We start from the raw sequence: 20,138 nt of genomic DNA, 5'->3' as shown, positions 1-20,138 counted from the left end.
CCACTCCCTGATACAGAACTTTGGCCTCAACCACATGAGATCTGGTGTTCTGTTCCTGCTTGTTGCAAGGACAAGTGTGGAACTACCAGCAAAGGATCCATGGAGACAATTTACTGCGAATTAAGCATGAACACGATGTCTTCCCAGCACCTGAAGGTCTGTGGTTTTACAGCATCTTCAGTGGTGCCCCCTGCACTCCCCAGGGTCTGCATGGTGACAGTGCAAAGGGGGCAGCAGGGGCTGAGTGGTGCAGCCCCTGTGCTCTGTGGTGGGGAGCCCATTCTTCCAGGGAAATGTGGCCTGCACCCCTCATCCATTCTGGCTTCTTTGCTAACTTGGTCTATTTGATTTCATTCCTGGCATCAATGTCGTGAGCAGAAAATTGACTGTGACTTGCACAGTGAGAAAGGGAGGGAGAAAAAGGATCATGAGATGGAGAACAGTCAACAAAGTCCTGAGCCCTGCTGGGTAAATCCCACTTAACTCAGTGACATCTGAGTGTAAACTATGTCTCAGAATACCTGAAAGAGTTGTGCCAACCCCAGCAAAGCACAAAGCAGAAAAGAAACTCCCTTCATTTGAAGTCCCTCCCTACTCTCAACAATATCAGAGCTCCCCCTCTGCCTCTCTCAAGCTCCTATGGGGGTTCCTGCTGCCTACTGCCTCCCCTTCTTCAATATTTGTCATTCAAATGGCCTTCTAATGCCTGTAAACACAGGAATTGGCATCTGGACAGCAGGAAATCTAGGAAATTAGCACAAGGGACTCTTCTGGGCTTATGGCCAATATATAATCCTAGGAGCCACTGAAAGCACAGCAGAATCAAGCTCTAGAAAGCAGGAAGAGTGTCCCTGGGTTGTCAGAATGTGACTCCTGGTCCATTCAGGATAAGTGACAATAATTGCTCATCTGCTTTGTGTTATCCACAGGGAGAATGGGAGCCAAACTCCCTGGGATTGGGCCTGGTCAGGTCCAGAGCTCAACTCTGCTCAGGGTCCATTCCGCTGCTAGGGAGAAATGCCACAATGGGAAGCTGTTCTCTTTTTTCTACTTTTTTTTTTTTCCCTTTTCAGGTTCATCCTGCTTTTTGCCACCTTGTCTGGTTTCCTCCTGCCCATGGAGCTGTGGGTACTGGACCACAAAGCTCAGTGAGGGAAACATATGCTGTGTCCCAAGACCATGACCAAAACAGGAGGTTCCACAGGAACCTGTCACAACATCCAGCAAATCTGGCTTTTTTATGGGTTTTGGAGCAGTGCTGACCCCATGACCAGGCTGCTCTCAACTCCTGTGCCTCAGATGTAATTGTAGGTTTGATCCCTCAAGAGCCTGAATGGTGCTTTTGGATGAGTGGGAGGGGACAGGGCACACTTTGGACGTGCAGGACCTCGGAAAACCCTTCAGCCATGGGAAGAATCCATCCAAGTATGGCAGAAAGCAGCTGGAAATGTGCCAGTCCCTCACCTGTGTGTGTGGATAATACACACACAAACTGGGCAGGCAGCAGGGCTGCCAAGGCTGTCTAGCTCACCATGGCACTAAGAACCCCAGCACAGGGCTCTGATTTCTCACTTCATCTTTTGGCCAGGACAATGTATTTGCACTGAAACATCCCTGGCTCCTCTGCAGAGACTGGTCCTGGGGCTGGGATGGAAGCAGTCAGACCTGCTGGGATCCCAGGGCCATTCTGCCCAGTGATACAGCTGGGACAGCCCTGTGCCCACCTCAGTGCCCAGGGTGAGCTGCCCACCAGCACGGGTCTGTGGCACATCTTTTTTGCAGCCCCAGTGATGGATTTGGAGGAGACAGCTCACAAATGCAACACTTGGGCCATTGTCCCCCCTGTCAGTCACACAGGTTGGAACTGGCTATGGTACAGGTAGGAAGCACCCAGCAACCCCCCTGGAGCTGTTCCAGGTGGTGCCCAGCCTGCAGCACCACAGTCTCTGGCACATCAGCCATTCAAGCATCCTCCTGCTTCTGCCCATGGCCACTGTGCCCTCCTCATGACCCGTCAGGCCCAGAACAAGGCCAGGCACTAAGTCCTGGCCCTGCTGATGCCCTTCACTCCTGGCTGACAGTCCCCCTTCCCCCCGGGGTTGCTCTGTGGAGCTGAGCACCAGTCCCAGTGCTGGGAACCCAGATGGGGGATGGTGCAGCCTGGAGACCCTCAGCCTGACTTCCCCACATAACCCTCTAGGGCATGTTCCCAGGACTCTGGGACACTGCCCTGGCTGCCCTCTGCCCCAGTCACGTCCCCTGCGTGTGACAGGCCGGTCTCGCATGTACAGACCTCAAAACCCCAAAGGTCCTCCTGAAGAGAGGGGCACAGGAGAAAATCCACAGTTTGAGAAGGAAAAGCAACCTCCTGGCAAGCCCCCTGCACACCCTGCCCTAACCTGGCACACGGGGGGGCTGCAGCACCAGCACTGCACAGCCAGGTCTAGGCAGGTGCTTTGTGGCACCTGGGTCATGTGGTGACACCCACCTTATGGTGGACACCACTGGTTTACTTCCTGAGCATCTCAAGGTCACCCTGAGGGTGAAGCCCCTTGCACAGTGACTCCATGGAGCGGGTGGGGCAGCCAGGAATGGACCCCAGCTCTCCAGTACAGCCTGAGCTACCAGGCCAGGAACTGTGTTTGTGGGGACAGACACCCTATTCCATAAATCCAAACCTGAGGGTGCTCCACCCTGGACCTGCACCACAACTGAGCCTCCTCATCTGTGCAGATGAGAAGAAAAGTGGCCCTACCTGACTTCTTGGGATTGTTTCCAATGTTGTTCCACCTGCAACGAGGAGTCCCCAACCCCGAGGGGCTGGGCAATAATTCCTGCTAATCTGAGCATCCTGAAATATGGACGAGGTCAGGCCTGGGATAGTTCAGAGGGAAGCAGGAGCATTACCAGGGCAGGTTTCACACAACAAACCCCTTTGCTGGCACCAGTTAAAGGTTGCATAACCGTGCCCAGTATGTCTTATTTATTACTGTTGTGCTAAATACTCAACCTGCCTTCAGATCATGGATTACTCCACATCCTTTGAATTTTTCAGCTTAGCCTCCTTCACCCCTTGCAGATGAACGACCGTTTAGGAAAAAGAAATCTTTATTTTATATTTTTTTTGTATACTTGTACACAAGTAAAATAAAATGCATATCTATATATACTGCAATCTTGTGAAGAAAAAGGCAGCATTCTTTAACAAATCCTGCCCGTAAACATGGTGTGATGGAATGAGTACGGAAAAACTGCAATATTCATAAACATAGGATTAAAACAGCATCAAATTCATTACCTCTGCATATGGGAACCTGCAACATTGTTCAGTGTGATGGCGAGTTACAAACAGATTTTAGACATTCTTTTCAGAGCATTTCTTACACTTTTTTTTTTCCTGTAAATAAACCATATTTCTTTACCATCTGCTGTAGCAAAAGCTGCTTTGTGGGCAAGTGCAGTTCCGAAGACCAAAGGTATAATTCACAGGTTTCAGGACAAATAAATTATGTACATCTCGGTGTTTGTCTTTTTTGTTTTGTGGGTTTTTTGTTTGTTTGTTTTTTTAATAAAGGCATCCAGTTAACTTTTGTGTAACAAAGCTTTCTCAGGGTGGATGGTAGTTTTGCTTTTGTTTGCAACATTTATGGAGGTCAGCAAAAGTCTAGTATTAAAGTGTCATCAACCCAGGAAAAGAGTTAATTTTAGCAGAATAACAGTAAGCTCCACACCAAGGGGGGGATCAAAAGGCTGAGGCTGAGCTGTAACGTGGAGCTGTTCCCTTGCTGGGTGAGGCGGCACTGGGCCTTTGATCTGTTCTTTTTAGAGCAGCCCTGCCTCTTTTTGGTTGGAACTGTGGAAGGTTCAATAGGCTCTAGAAATTCTGGCCTCAACTTGGTCAAAGGAGGGTCTACAATGCTGGGGAAGGTCCCAAAGGGGGAATCATTTATCTGCTTGTTGCTGCTGTTTTTGGAAGGGTCCATCTCCATATACTTGGGTTTGGACATGTTCTCCTTTTCCTTGAGGTGGTTGTTGGACGAGCGGCTGCTGTGGGAAGAAGGCCCTGCCTTGCCTTTTGCTTCATAAATAAAAGACTTATCCGTTTCTGGCTGGCAGCACTTGGAGGAGCCATCATGGGAACCGAGAGGGGGGATCCCAGTTGGGAGTTTCCCCGATCTGGTTTTAGTGCTAAAGACACTTGTTCGTATCTGGTTGAAGGAGTCAACACACCCTTCCAGGTCAGAGCTCTGGAGCCTTTTGAGGTCTCTCCCTGCCAAGCGAGGGGGGAGGTGGCACTCCAGCTCCGAGGAGGATCCTTTAAACTGCTTAAACCAATTCCAGAGGGAGCGGGCCTGGCAGTCGCAGATCCACTGGTTGCCGTTGAGGCGCAGGTACTGCAGGGACACCAGGGGGGCCATGGTGTCCCCCGTGAGCACCGTCAGGTTGTTGTTGAACAGGTACAAGGTCATCACCTTCCCGAGGTCATGGAAGGCCCGCCGGTGGACCAGGCTGACCCTGTTCTGGTGCAGGAGCAGCCGGTCGAGGTTGATAAGCCCCCGAAAGACGTTCTCCGACAAGCTCTTGATTTTGTTCCCGTGCAAAAACAGGTAGGTGAGGTTTGCCAGATCTATGAAGGTGTCGTCCAGCAGGGTCTGAAGATTATTATCCTGAAGGTAGAGATATTGTAAGGAGAACAGCCCTCGAAAAAGCCCCGTGGAGAGCTCCAGGAGCCCACAGCGATCCAGGTGTAAGGTGTGGAGGTGAACAAGCCCCCGGAAGGTGACGGGGTTGATGGATTTCAGGTTCGTGTTGTCGCTGAGATCCAGCTCCTCCAGTTTGTTGAGCCCATAGAAGGCTCCAGGCTCAATGAGGCTGATGTTGTTGGAGTGGATCCAAAGGATGGTCATGTTGCGGCAGGAGGTGAAGCTGGTGGACCTCACTAGGGTTATCCTGTTGTTGTGCAAGAAGATGCGCTGGCTCTGGATGGGGATCTCCGTGGGGATTGCTGTCAGTCCCTGCTGCTGACAACTTATTGTAATCTTGGGTTCGCTGTAGCATACACAGGCCCCGGGGCAAGACTCCACTTCTGACTGGATGTTCAAGCAAAGCACCAAAATCAGCAGTTTGCTTCCTAAAGGATAAAAAAAATAGTATGTAAATTAGGCAGGGTCATGGGAGAGCTTCTCTCTGCAGATAATAGAGGAACCTGAAATCATCCCTGTGAGTGTGTCACCACCAACCACAAACAACATATACCAGGGGAGCCAGCAATTAAAATGCATAATTACAATGTTCCACCACTCAACTCAATAGTTTAAATCAATATACACTTGTAGAGATGAAGTCTGAGCACCTCCTCGGCCTTGCACACTCGGGAGGGCTCTGACAGCCAAGGGGAAAAAGAAGGATCATCATCATGGATTTGGGTCCTGGATGCGCATCCAACACAAGCCTCGTTCCACAGATCTCACCTGGGAGCAAAGGCACTGCCTGCTGGGGGCCATTTCTCTCTGCCATGGGCACACTTAGACCAGTTCACCTGCACCCACAGGGATGTCCCAGGTAGCTCTGAGTGCCATCCCAGCAGTGCCACCAGCTCCTTGTTTTTCAGGATCATTGAACCACTCTCTGAAACAAGCAGGTGTCCCCACATTGCTCTCGAAACCTAATTGTGACTTTCCCCAAATAATTTTGGACTGATTTGGTCTTTCTGGAAGAAATAACTGTGAGAGATTCCCAGAATAACTTTCAGGTCAGACCTGCCTTCAGATGTCTCAGAGCCAAGAGCATCCTTTCCTTCTCTTGGTCAAAACTTTAAGCCACATGTTCTTGCTTCCCTTCCTTTCTCTCCCTTGTTTTTTTTTCCTTTGAATCTGTGCAACCACCAAGGAAGAGGAGGAAACAGCATGTTTTTCCACAGAGGGTGATGCTGTTGTAGGAGGAAATCACATGCAAGGCTCGATTCAGAGATTTCACAAAGGATTCAGGGATTCTACAAAGTTTGCAAGGCATGAGTAGATTCCATGTGTTCAGGCACGCAGGCAGCCCACCAGGGCTGAAAAGCCCCTGAGAGGAACATTTTTCCATAATGATGCCCCACCTGCTCCCCAGGAGCTGGGCTGCCCTGGAATCACAAGGGAGCATTTTGGTTCGCCAAATTCCCGAGCCCCAGCTGGGATCCTGGGAAAGAGCCTGGAGGAAGGGAAGGGATGGGCAGAGCATCATCTTCTGCAAAGGGACCTGGGAGGGAGAGTCAGTGGGAACCTACAGCTGTGAAACCTGGCAAGAGAGCTGCTCTTTGTACCCGTGGTGGGGAAGGGAGGCAGTTCCAGCAGTGCTTTACCAGCAATTAGCAGCAAGTGCTTTACAAGCAATTAGCCCTTCCTCCAAACCACGATCGGGAGCTAAAACCAACGGGCAGCACCCGGAGCAGCAGCAGGCCCCATTTGGGAAATCCCACGTGTGAGCAGAGACACGTGTGTCTCCTTCCCAGCTCATCCCAGCACCTCTGGCAAGAAGACACATCCCTCCCCATCCCCGGGGATCTCCAGCCCACGGGCAACAGCGGCTTTGCCTCCTCGCTGTTGTGGGATTTCCTTCCTTGAAAGACTGAAAATATTGTTCAGGCATGTTGATGCCTCATTACAGTGTAAGGTAAAACAGCAGAGTTCAAAAAGCCGGGCAGGAAAGCACGACGCTGCCGAGTGGGATAAGGTGGGAACACTGGAGGGAGCACAGTCACATCCAGCCCCGCCGGCCCCCCTCCCTCAGAGCCTGCACGGCAATCGTGTGGCTACTGAAATCACACCACCTCTGCAGCAACAGCACCTCCAACACCAACCATAAGGGATTAAATTACACGGAAATCTCAGCAAACTGTTTACTGAGCCAACAACAATCAGAAAAGCCAAGGCAGGAAAGTCGCTTTTCTGCAATAACGGATCCCAGATTTGGGTTTCAGTCCAGTCAAAATGATTCACTGTGTGTGGCTGATAAATCTGTTGTGATCCAACAGTCCAATATAGGCAGCAGACTCCTATGTCTCATAGTCCACATGGGAGAAAAAGAACAGCTCAGCATGCAGAGATAATTTGAGGCTGATATTATTAGCTGCTGAGCAACCCTGGAAGACAGCGTGTTGAGTGCAGTATTATGACACATTCTGGCTGGCTTGTCATGTTTTGACATGTCACGTCCCATTGTATGAAGCAAAGGAACACAAGACAACTGAAATTCCCTACTGGAGACATGTCACACCAAGAGGAGCCTCCTGGGAAATTAAAACAACGCTGGCAACTCTCTGGCCAGCACATTTCCTATCCAGCTGATAATGAAAACCCGTGGGCAGAGAAGTAGGACTTTCTGGAGCCTCCTTCTTCAGTTCCCTGTTTCAGGTGATGGGGGCGGGGGTGGCACCAGAGCAATGGGATTCACCTCACTAAGCAACACCACCCACTCCAGGAAAACAGCGCTCAGCCTGGGCCACCACTGCTGCTCCCCCTGCCAGGGCCCACCGCCCACCTGGGGAAATCCAGCCACAACCTGGGTGATCCCACATGCCTTAGGAATATGTGACCCAGGGCTGGGAATGCAAACACATGTTCCTGTGCAAGAGGAATCGCAGTCAACACTCCCATTCCAGCTTCAGGCAGGAGAGGCAAGTGCATAATAAATACATGGATACCTGGAGGCAGAAGGAGAGAACAGGGAGCAGCCGGCAGAGAACGAACCCTACATGGGAACAGCACCCTGCCCTGTGCACCCCATCCTGGCAGCACCCTCTGCATCCCTTGTGCCCTGAGCCCACAGCACCAGCCCTTTCCTATGGACAGAGCTGCCAGGGCTGGGCAGTGAGGTCCTGTTCCAGTTCCTGGGTGTGCACAGAGCTGGACACACGCTGAGCTTCTGCCCAGCACAGAGGGGCAGAAGGGAAGGGGCACATCCTGCTCTGCTCTGAACCATGGCTTTCCCTGTCCCTGCCTGGGGGCTGCAGTGACTCAGTGGCACTGTTGGGAGCCAGTGAAGCAGCACAGGGACATGAATTACAGGCAGGTCCAGCCTGTGTGCATTCATTAGGGACCTAGTGCTCATGAGCTGCCTGGATTAGCTCCTTCCACCACAGACAGTTCTGTCAATCAGCCCCCAAAGCCTTTTTCCAGTGAGTTTCCCACCGTGCAGCTGAGCCCTGCCCTGATCTGTGACAAAGCTCAGCACCAGCTGGTCACAGGGTCCCCGGGCAGGCAGGGCCAGAAGGAAGTGTAGGAGGGGGTGACAGCCATGGGAAGCCACGGTGACCCTTTCCTCCCCAGCCAGACCAGGGGGTGTGTGGCAGAGACTGGAGGGCCCATGGCATGACTTTTCCCCGCTCCTCCAAGGCCTTCTCCAGCCCTGGTGCTCACCCAGCAGCTGTGCCTTGTGTCAGTGTGTCCCCAGCCACAGTGGCCACCAAGGGCCATGATCCATCCAGGCCTTGCACAAGAATATTTTGATCCATGGAATTCCAGGCAAACCACCTTGCTGTTTCTGACCAGGGGCCAAGTGACCACTTCAGGACAGGGATGAGCACAAACAGGAAGGTTGCTACCTTAAAACAGTTTTAAGATGGTTTGAGGCCCAGCAGACCTGGTTCGGGTCTGGAACGAGCTGGAATATACCCCTGTATTTTCAAGTAATCTCTTTCTTTAGATCAAGCCCTGCAAGATCCATCCAGGCCAACGGTGTCACTGCCCTGTGCCCCAGGGATGGAGCCCATCAGCTGGAAACAGGCACCTGTTTTGGGGCACAAAGCATAGCCCCAAGTGCCTCTGTGCTGGCTGGGCAGCACAGGCTGGTGTGGAACATCCCCTCCCTGAGCCTCCAGCACAGAGCTGGGCCATGGCAAAGAGGCAGGAGCTGGGACACTGATCTGGGGACTCTATTGCAGTGTGTCCACAGGAACTGGCCACCCCAACACCCATCAGCCAAGCACAGGGTGCTCCACCTTCTTTTCTCTCTGTTGGAATTATGTAACTTTCCGAAATAATGTTTAATTTGTTGGTTTAGCTCCTTAAGTTTCTTTTTTTCCCCAGGCTCTTATTGTTACTTCAATCATTAAATCACCAAAACTTTAAGTTTGTTAAACTAACCCTGATAAGTTTCAATAAACAAATCCTGTGGGAGTTGAAGATTGGACATTTGGGATCTTAAATTTATGGTCCTTCAAGGGCTTGTTGGAGTAACCAGAAGATACAGAGGAGACTCTCTGTCTGAGAAAAGGATGATACGAGGACTGAAGAATGTGGACAAAATTAGCACAAGAAGCAAGAAATCAATAACCAATAGAGGACAGAATACTAATTAATGAAGAGAATTAGAAAACTTAGAACCAATGAACGTTAATTTCTTTATTTGCTAAAAATATATAAATAAGTGAAAAATCATGATAGGTGGTGTGTGGAGCTGGAATGATTCCCTACAAACCCAGGCCAGAATAAAGAAATGCTGCTTCCTAGTACTGAAATTACAGCCTTAGAGAGTTTTGTTCCTGATTTTTGGTGACATCTCCACCTCCCCTTGTTCCTCCTGTGTTTTCCTGACTTCCTGCTTTCCATCCTCCTCCCGTCCTTCTCAACCACCATGTCCCAGGACTTGTCCAGTTGAGGTGAAAGCAGCACCCAGGCAAACCATCTTCAAACCAGAGAGACTGGGACACCTCCTGGCAGTGCCCACAGCCTGTGCCCTGCCCTGTACACCACACTGCAGCTTCTTGCTCTTGGCACAAAGCAGAGGGGAAGGATGAAGACCTTCAGAGTGTGGCCAGGCAGAGATGACACAGACAGACACAGCTTAAAGCAGCAGGAGCAGTGTGAGTGTTGTGGGCTTCTGCTCCTTCCAGGGGGCACTGAGGATCTGTGATGCTGAGGGGTCCCAGTGGGGGCTGCCCTCAGCAGAAAGGTCAAAGGTTGAGGGAAAAGAACCCAGAGGTCCTGGGCAGAAAGAGCCCATCCACTCACAGCCTGGCTGGCACAGGCAGCAAACACCAGTGTTTGTGTTCCTGGAGCACTGGGCTCAGCTCTGCCTGTGGGCTCCGCTCTGCCTGTGGGCTCCTTCCTTCTCCTGGAAAAACATGCTCTGCTCTTAGGCCAGAAGTACAGGAGAGATTCAAGGTCAGGTTGGACAGGACTTGGAACCACCTGGTCTAGTGGAAGGTGTCCCTGCCCATGGCAGGGCGGGGTGTGGAACGAGATGGGCTGTAAGGTCCCTTCCAAGCCAAACCAGTCTGTGGTTCTGTGATTCCCTGGTGTCACAGGGAGCAGGGAGGTCAGGAGTCCACTGTGTGCCCATTCCCAGAAGTACATGCCAAGCTCAGCACCCAGTGAGAGCATCCTCCCTGAGCCTTCCAGATAAATCCCCCCAGAGCTCTGTATGCTCAGTGTGCTCCCACCACCGTCTGACACTGGACCCTCCACCACCTCAGAACCCTCCCTGAGAAAAAGGCTCCTGGCACAACATCCCTTCCCTCATCTCTTAGTCCAAAATCATTCCTCCCTCCTTCAGAGCATGATTAAAACTTAACTCCATAGTTCCTGTCAAAAGCAAAACATGAAAGAAAATCCAGTACCTGGAACCTTCAGTCCCTCCAAGACTTTGGCTTTGAGTTTAGCATTTGTTCCTCCAGGGCTTTCTTAAAAGCCAGAAAGCTCCTTCAGTCAAACTGCTGCACTTCCCCTTTGCCATCTCTCAAGTGTTATGACTCATGGAACTGGGAAGCAATTAAAGTGGGTCCATTATCTGTCTTCCCACCAGTCCCCAGTGCCACCACATTGTCAAACGTGGCAATTAGAAAGAAAAGGCTCCGGGGGCCTCTAACAGATGCTTTGCAAACTTTTTGAAGAGGTCAAAGCAAAATGCAATTTTTTGCACTTTCCAGAGCCGTGGCCTTTCTCTGCTGCTCTGCACTTGTCTCTATTGATTTGGAGATATTATAATGTGGTTTTCCTGCAGTGGAGGGTCAATAATCATTTGAATTCTCTCCTGCTTGGACATAAAGGGAGTACTTTACAACACAAAGCCTTTTGCTGATGCACACAGCATTTTGCCTTTGTTTATAGTAGGGACACACTATGGCTGCTGAATTCCCTGTTCGGAGTGGGCATTGTTTGAAATTCCGCCCGTGGCTCGAGAAGAGGCTCCGCAAAGCAGCTCCTGCTTTGTCCTGTGGCCAGAGGTGGGGCTGTGCTGTCACTGTGCCTGTGCCAGAGGGAAGAGGGCAGCACTTCCATGCATTTCAAGACGAAGGTGAATTGAGAGGTGAATGAAGAAAGAGAATCGGTTCGGACCAGTCTCATCCCATGCTGGAGTTTCCCTCCCTCCCTCTGCTGCAGAGAGCAAGGATGGATCGTGATGGTGCAGCTGGAGTGGCTTTAGCGTGGGAAGGAGAGGACAGGAGTGATGCTCTTCCACCGCACAAACACCTGGGGGAAGCCACCAGTGTGACAGCTCCGGGACCCCCAGCAGGCAGGAGCAGAGCAGGTCCCAGCACAGCTCCCTCTGCGGAGCATCCTCAGGAGCTGCAGCAGGAAACCCTGGGGCTGAAGCAGGTCCTGTGGCACATCTGCATCTCCATGGGGTGTTGGGGTGTCAGACACCCCTCTCAGGCCAAACAGTCAGTGGGGTCACTGGTTGACCCTGGGTACTGGGTTGCTCCTGAGGTTCCACTGACCAGCTCAGCTCCATGTCCATGGGCTGGAGCTCCAAGTCCCAGCTCACACCAAAACGCCTCGTGCTGGTGATGAATCCCAGCTGGCTAAAAATAGGGAGCTAATTCCCTTTCAGACACTCTTGGGGGTCTGAGAGGCCAGCAGGAGAGCTGGCAGGTTTGGCACCTCTGTGAGACCTGTGCTCTGCCAGCAGCTGGAGCTGGGTGGGATGTAAAGGGCATCAGACAGCAATGTTCAGGCATCTGAACCCCACCCCTGACTTGTATAGGTACATCCTCTGATCCCACATCCTCTGGGGCTGCATTCAGATACATTAAGCTTTGGGACTGTGCTGCTCTTCACTGCCTTTGGCAGCACAGCCTCTCTGGTACGTCCAGGCTCTCCCCTGAACAAGACACGATTTCAGCAGAAAAAATATCATCTGTGGTCAGGAATGAAAGGTCATTTCCGTGATGCATCCAGGTAGGGGAGGGAGGCAAGAGATGTGCCATTTCCTAACTTCTAGGTGTTCATCTTTTCCACCTAAATCATATTCCCTTGATGTGATTTTTGGACTTAATATTGCAGGGATATTTTTAAGGGAAGCAGGTAAAAGTGAGTTATATCATGTGCAATTCTTTGAATCCATCCTCACAAATCTCCAGGGGAGTTTGAATGCTGATTCTTCAGCATCGCTTAGGGCTGAGCTAAACAACTCATTACGTGAGCTGAGAGCAGCACAAACCTTCTCTGGGGCAGCTCCATCCTTTCCTGGGATGTGCCAAAGCAGCTCCCAGTTCACAAGGCTCCCCATCCCTGCCAGGGGCTCTCCAGCACTCCCAGCATTTTGTCAGCAGAGTGGATTTAACCCAAGAACATTTGGGCAGGGTTATGCTTTTGGTGGTTTGCCAGCATCTCCCTCAGCAACAGCAGGGAGAGAAAGGAAAAGGTGCTGCTTAACAGTTTATATTTCAGCCCATTTAAATGAGAGTTTGATGAGGAGCAAAAAATTGAAAGTCTCTTCTCTAGCCAGAGGGTTTTCCTCCTGCTGAATTTCTAAGGCTTGCTGCAAGCCATGAGGTATGAAAGCCTCTCGAAGCAAAGGTCACCAGAAACGTTGAGAGGGGAAAATATCAAGGGATTTAAATAGAGGAGTCATTGGGTCCCTGTTTAACAATAACACTGATATCAATTGTTACAGCCCAGTAATGCCCTAGGAGGCCAGGAAATAAGAACAGCCCTAATTCCAGTAGAAGAAGGTGAGAAGAGCTGCACAGGGCCAGAGGAGGGACATTTGGGCTGATCTGACACAGCAGCCAGGGGTGGGAGGGCAATGCTGAATGTGGGACCTTGGCCTTGGCATCCTCCCCAAGGCCTGGGCACAGAGTGGCCCAGGGCCTGCCTGAGGCACAACTGCCCTGTCTCCTTAACACACTACAGAACCTTCTCTCCCCTCTCTCAGGATTTTTCCAAGCTCTAGGTCGCTAGGAATGCTGCTCCAGACATTTTTGCTGTACCTCTCAACATCTTCTCTCTTGGCTGCAGGGGTGGGAGGACGACCCTTGGGATGCAACTGCAGCCTGGACTTCTGCAGTGGTTCAGATGGACAATTGCAGAGGTTCAGATGGACAATTATAGAGGCTCAGGTGGACTTTTCAGAGGTTTAGATGGATTTCTGCAGAAGTTTAGATGAACTTGTCAGAGCTTTAGATGTCCTGCTCTGGCCCTGAGTTCCTGCACTCCGCCTGCCACTGCAGCCATCAAGCTGAGCTTTGCAGAGAGCCCTCCACAAAGTCCCTGAGATCCCTCTGCTGAGTGGCAGCAGCTCATTTAGAGCCCATCGTGGTGTTTGTTTAGGTAAGGCTCCGGGCTGGTTGCCAGTGTACATTACTTTGTGTTTATAAATGCTGAATTGCATCTGCCATCTCGTCTGTGGTTATGAATTTTACCGTGAAACCCTTTGCTGCAACAAATCATGTGCCCAAATATCCACTTCCCTTCAAGAAGAAATATTATCACAGCTCACTGTTGTGCCCAAACCTTAAAATGTAAGCTGGTTGTAAGCAGTGACATCGCCCTGATCCTTCAGCCAAGCTGCAGCAGTTCACAGAAATAGTCACGGAATCACAGAATCCCAGACTGTTCGGGGTTGGAGGGGACCTTAAACCTCATCTCATTCACCCCCTGCCACAGCAGGGACACCTTCCACTAGCCCAGGTTGCTCCAAGCCCCGTCCAACCTGGCCTTGGACACCTCCAGGGATCCAGGGGCAGCCACAGCTTCTCTGGGCAACCTGCGCCAGGGCCTCCCCACCCTCACAGGGAGGAATAAATAAGCACTTGGCCATCCCTACCTGTCAACACAGTTAAAGATGCTCCTTAAAATGGTTTTCCTGAAAAGAGGAATCAACTTTGCTCACTGCTTTCAGATGAGATTCTCCTGTTAGGCATTAAAAAGCTGACCTAGTTACCACAGTTTCCTATGGATAGGCACAGGAAAATCCTATGGATATCCGAGGCCATGCCTCAGTGGGTGCTCTTGCCAGCCCTGAGCTCTGCCCCCTCACCTGGTAGGACTTTTTTTGCCAGTTCAATTGGCAGAAGCAGAATTTTCAGCAGTTCTTAATGTAATATGTGATAAATCTGTGTTTTCCACCTGTCCTGTTTCCAACTGTCTTTGGAACATCTGGAAGGGAACAGTTTCTGACCCTTGAAAAGGAGAAGATTACGAGCTTGAAGAAAACATGGAGATTTCCTGTTTCCTGTAAAAAAAGGCCTCTTCTGTGCATTTATACTATTCAGTCTTGGCCTGATAGCATTCAACCCTGGACCTTCCTCTGCAGATGGTGCAGGTCCCAGATGCTGCTGATTCATTCAAACTCTCCCAGTGTTCCCCTTTTCTTCCTCAGAGTGAACTGGTTTCACCACTGCAGAGGTGTGTCCCCTTTCAGGATGTGGTCATGTGTGGTTGGTTAGCACTGGAATAACCATGGATGTTCAGCTCTCCCAAAGACATGATGCAAAGTCTTGGCATTGTCGTGGCCCTCTCTCATGTCCTCTGCAACGTTGTGGCACCTCAAAGGTCCCTGTACCACAGCTCCCCCAGGCATCTCAGCAGCAGCCTGGGCACTCAGCAGAGAACACTGGATTTGCAGGTGAGTTTGATACCTTGGCAGTCACCAAATTCAACACTCACAGCTGGAGGAGAGGCAAAAATCTCATGGAGACACCCAGTGCAGGGGACAGCGTGTGACAAAGGCAGGAATCCAAGGCAAATATCTGGTGTGGAAGTCAGATGAGAGACAGAAAACACCCTGTGCCCCAAGGGAAGGAGAAAAGCACATGGCCTGGAATGAGTATTTGGAGTAGCTGTGGCACCCCCAGGAAATGAGCACAAAGGGGACAAGAGGATGGGCAGGAAGGTTTGCTGCAGGACAGGGGGAGACAGATCCCTGGGAGCCTGCAGGGACGTGCTGAAATCTCCAAATCCACTTATGAATCCATCACAGACAGCACCTCTGAGTACCTGCTGTGATCCCAACCCACCTCCCAGAGCTGCAGTGGGCACCTGCTGCCAAGCTGGGCTTGGCCACACTGAGCACAGGGAGCCAAGGAGGAAAAGGCTTCCATCCTCATGGACTAGGAGAACCTGGCAGGGGGATTGGAATGAGGTGACCTTTACGGTGTCTTCCAACCCAAACCATTCTGGGATTATATGAAACGTCACAAATGGCCACGGTGTTATCCCAGCTATCTATCATGGAATCATGGAATGGTTTGGGTTGGAAGGGACCTTAAAGCTCCTCCAGTTCCACCCCCTGCCACTGTCCCAGGTTGCTCAAAGCCCCCTCTAACCTGGCCTTGGACACTTCCAGGGATCCAGGGGCAGCCACAGCTTCTCTGGGCAACCTGGGCCAGGGCCTCCCCACCCTCACAGGGAAGGATTTTTTCCCTGCCACACTGCCTTTCCCAAGAGTTATTGTGGCTAAATTCCTTACCCAGCTCAGTGTCATAGGTTTGAAACGAGATGTTGGAATTTCCTTTTTCTTCCCTAGGGTCCCGTCCCCCCATCCCCTCCATCTCTTTTTCCCGGGATGGGCGTGGGGGCGGAGCGGGGCAGCGGAGGAGCGAAGACAGGGGGAGGGCTCGAGGGAAGCGGTGGCCGCAGGAACAGCTGGGAGTCCTTTGTTCGGGGGCTTTTGGGTTGTGGTCCGAGACCGGACAGAGCAGGAGTCCAGTTTTTGGCCGCCTCTTTACCTTTCTCTTTTCCTGAGAGGAGGTTTTTTCCCCACGGGACACCTCGCGGAGAACGACTGAGAGAGAGAGAGACCGACCCATCTCAGAGCGAGGTATTCTGCTTTCAAGACTGCCTGTGGGAAAAACTGGCTGCGAGCACACGTGGCTGGGAGCAGCTTTTGAGCCGCCGGGACAGTCCTGCCTTTCCTCCACCCCCTCCCCGGGTTGCCGCGGGTTTCTCCCCTCCACCTGGGGATTTGGGACTTTGTTTTGTTTCTTCTGAAAGTTTTTTGCTTTCACCGTTTGTTGCTTATTCAGATTTTGTTAATAAAAAGCTGTTTCTTTCCCTTTTCCACACTTCCACCTGAAGTTTCTTCGTTTCTAAGTTGTAATCTTGTTAAACTAAGACACTCAGGAAATCCGAGCAGATCCCAGGTTGCCTAAGAAAGAGACTGAAGGAAGCTGTGCCCAATTCCCAGAGCATCACAAGTGGTCACAATCCTCATTTCCATCTTATCCAGATGGGATACAACCAGCACATTGCATGAACAGGATCATCTGTGATATTGCCACCATTCCATCCCCATGCTGTGAAGAATGAAGTGAGAAAATATGCACTGTAAATCACAAGCAGCTCCTCCAGAAGTCAGTGTTTTCTGTGCCATATTTGTGAGAAATCAGGGGCAGACAGGTATCCAAGGAAAGTAAAGTTAGGTTTTGGGGATGATTTAGATCTCCTGTGGACCCTAAAGTATCTCAGGAAAGCTTCAAAACATTATTACTAAGAAGCAGAGTTTCCTGCAGCTCCAAACCTGGCACTGGTGTGTGAGTGACTCGGAGAAAGAAGAGGTAAAGCTCCAGATGGCATTTCCACCTGCTCTCCCCCAGCCATCTGGGACTGCACCCCACCTGCCAGCTGCAAATCCCACCCCCACAGCTTCAGCACTGGAAGAGCCCCCCTTGCACGAGGCAGCATTTCTCTCAGTTTTCCTCTAAAATGACGTTTATCTCAGTTTTTGCTTACAGACCCAGCATCTGCACAATGTGCAGTGGAGGGATGAAGTTTAGGAAAGAACCTGGAAGGAAAAGTTATTCCAGAAATTCCCCATGACCTGAGTTTGGTTGTCTGCAAGGATGCAGACTGAAGAAACAGCTTGAGAGCTACTGCCCCAGGCAACACAAGTAGGACAGGGAGAACATTTTAACTTCAACTTTAGACACAACCGCGTTTCCAAAGCAATGAAAACATGAGAGAGCAGACACGGCTGACTGAAGATCACATTTCCCAACCCTGCTCACAACTTGTTGCTCTCCCTGCTGAGCCTGGATGACCAGAGCTCTCCACCCCAGCCTGGGAGTTGTCACCTCGAGCAGTGGAGGAGGAGAGCTGGGCAATGATGTGTGAGGTGTCTGCAAAGATCACAGAATCACAGGATATGCTGAGTTGGGAGGGACCCACAAGGATCATCCAGTCCAACCCCTGGCCCTGCACAGGCCCAGCCCCAAGAGTCACCCCCTGTGCCCCAGAGCATCATCCAAACCCTCCTGGAGCTCTGGCAGCCTTGGGCTGTGCCCACTGCCCTGGGGAGCCTGGGCAGTGCCCAACCAGCCTCTGGGGGAAGAACCTTTGCCTGAGATCCTGAGCCTGCCCTGACACAGCTCCAGCCATTCCCTGGCTGCTGTCCCTGGTCCCCCCAGAGCAGAGCTCAGTCCCTGCCCCTCCTCTGCCCCTGCCCAGGCAGTTGGGACTGCACTGAGGTCTCCCCTCAGATGTTGCCTTCAGTGAGCTCAGGACATGTCTCATCCCTCCCTGGGGACACCAAACCCCTCCACCCAGGCAATGGGAGAGCAGCCCAGGCCAGCCATGCTCCCTCTCTCCCTCCTTTCCCCCAGCTCCCTTGGCATCCCTCCCAGCTCCCTGGCATGTATCCATCTCTGCTGTGCTCACGTGGATCATTCTTTCATCCCCAGATAGAAGCTGGGCCAGGTTTTTAATCCACGTGCAAACCCAGCCCCGCTGCCTTTCCCGGGTGTTGTTTTTCCCGGCGCAGTCCCGGCGCTGGCCACCCCTCCCTGCCCCATCAGCCACACTGCCCAGGTGAGGAGCAGCCCACCCACAGCTGCAAAATACACCTCTCTGAGCTGTGCAGCTCTGTGAAGCCAAGCTAAGCAGGAATACAATAGGTTGCTAATGATACAACTTCCCGTTTTCCTGGAAATCGGAAAATGAGCAACGGGGAAAGGATCTCGGCCTGCAGCCAAGCCAGGCTGGAGCCCCTGGTGCCTGGCTGAGCTGCCCTCAGCTCTTATCCAGCAGACACCCACTCTGAGGTCAGAGATCCCACAGTATTCCCCCAGGAATTTGCCTCTGATTTCCATGTTGAAAGCCCTCAGTTCCACTCCCAGTCTGGAGGTCTGCTTAGAGCGAGAGAGATGACAGCACCTTCCTGCTTCCTAATCAGGGTGGATAAAGACTCCCTGCTCAGGCTGAAGCCTCCCCGCTTCATCCAGAGACCGTGTTCATCCATTTCCCCACTACAGGGCATTAAATGTTCATAATCACCTGTTATTCAACGTGGCCCTTAAATCAATTTTGCAGCCTGGCCTGGAGCAGCAGGTCCCAGCCTGACGAGTGGCTCCAACTCTGCTCTCTGAGATGGATGACCGAGCTCTGGGCTCTATTAAAATTCATGTTGTTTCTCTGTTGTTGGTACCAGGCCATTGCAATTGCTCTGCGTTACAGACTTGCCTTCATCATTATTTATCAAGGTGAAATTTGAGTCAGCTGCAAACTTTATGTGCAACTAATTTATCCATATTTTCTGGATCATTCATGAAAATGGTGAAATACAGCAGGGTGGAAGCTGAATCCTGCAAAGCCACCATGTAAGCAGCTTGTTAAGCACTGATCCCCCAACAACAATCGCATTTTGAGAGCTTTAAGCTGCCTGTTTCTTAATCCATTTAATAACTGTCCATTGATTCAATAGAGAGTATATTCCCCACCACGTAAATCAAGTGCCTGACATAAATCTAAATTTATTATGATAATCCAGATACATGAGCAGAGACTGGGTTTTTCTCGTCCCCATCTAATGCACCAGGACATTAGTCCATGCCTGGGGCTTGTTGGCATTGAGGCAACATGATTAATAAATAATAGTGACAGCAATATCTGCTATCAGAAGGAACCGAGAAGTCGACTGGGCTTAAGAATACCAGCGGAAATTAATGGTATTCCATGGAATCATAGAATCCATAAGGTTGGGGAAAACCTCAAAGATCTCCAAGTCCAAGCATCAACCCAGTACTGTGCTCACCACCAAACCGTGCCCCCAGGTGCCACATCCACACGTTCTTGAGCACTTCCAGGAGTGCTGACTCCACCAGTGCCCTGGGCAGCCTGTGCCAATGCTTTTCTATGTATTTTTCTCTGTATTTCTATGCCTTTGATCTTTAGCTTTGTTAACATTTCCTCTCTCTCTGGCAGCACAGAGACAGAACTGACCAGCCTGTCCTCAGCTCCTGGGCTTTCCCACTTGCTGCCTCCAGCCAGTGGTGGGCACTGGCCTTCCCTGCCTCTGGGACTCCCCTGGCTTTCAGATATTTATAAAGAATTAGAGCCAGGACCTAATTTTGGCAGTGCTCCCATGCAGACTCCTTAGGAAGAGGCTTGTGCATCCATCCATGGCTGGATCACTGTCACCCTCCATGAACCACTCCCAGTGGATGGTGCCTTAGCTGGGCATCCCTCTGACGTGATGCTCCCTCACAGCCTCCACAGGCTGGAGCATTTTGGATCATTTCAGAGGAACGCAGAAATTCCCTTGGCACTGCCCTGGGAGACTGGTTCTCCTCCAGGACTGGTATCCCTGTCACTCCACCTGGTGCACGGTCCCCTTTCCTTCCTTCTCCACCCCAATAACCTTTCCTGACTCCTCTACCCTGGGTAAGGCAGGCACTGTCCCACTCCTGGCCTTGGCCCAGAAGGGGATGTTTAGCCCCTGATTGAAGCCCATTATTTAATTAAAAGAGCCAAACCCTGAGGCTCATTGAAGGCAATCACCATCCTATAGCCAGGACTTGCAGATCTCCAGGGGACACAGACTTCACACCCTGCAGGTCCCTCCCTCCACACAGAGCACTCCCAGTGCAGCAGACTCACTTCCCCTCATTCTAAGTGCTTATCAATATTTCATCGTGCTAAGTGAACTTTTTTCCATTT

The 20,138-nt window shown here is 51.2% G+C and overlaps 1 protein-coding gene across 1 annotated transcript in view; it reads right to left on the bottom strand.

The window, feature by feature from the left end:
• Positions 1–3,090: 3,090 nt before the first annotated feature.
• Positions 3,091–20,138, bottom strand: part of RTN4R (reticulon 4 receptor) — a 93,585-nt gene continuing 76,537 nt past the window's right edge. The window contains exon 2 of the mRNA XM_027730233.2: positions 3,091–5,131. Within this exon, the coding sequence (XP_027586034.1) occupies positions 3,705–5,131 (1,427 nt within the window). The 3' untranslated portion in view covers positions 3,091–3,704. The remainder of the gene's footprint in view (positions 5,132–20,138) is intronic.

Source organism: Pipra filicauda, unplaced genomic scaffold (genome assembly GCF_003945595.2).
Source record: "Pipra filicauda isolate LSUMZ 115617 unplaced genomic scaffold, ASM394559v2 scaffold272_size1030459_pilon, whole genome shotgun sequence".
Lineage (NCBI taxonomy): Eukaryota > Metazoa > Chordata > Aves > Passeriformes > Pipridae > Pipra > Pipra filicauda.
The sequence above is the reverse complement of the archived record's forward strand: the minus strand, read 5'-3'. Positions and strand labels throughout refer to the sequence as shown.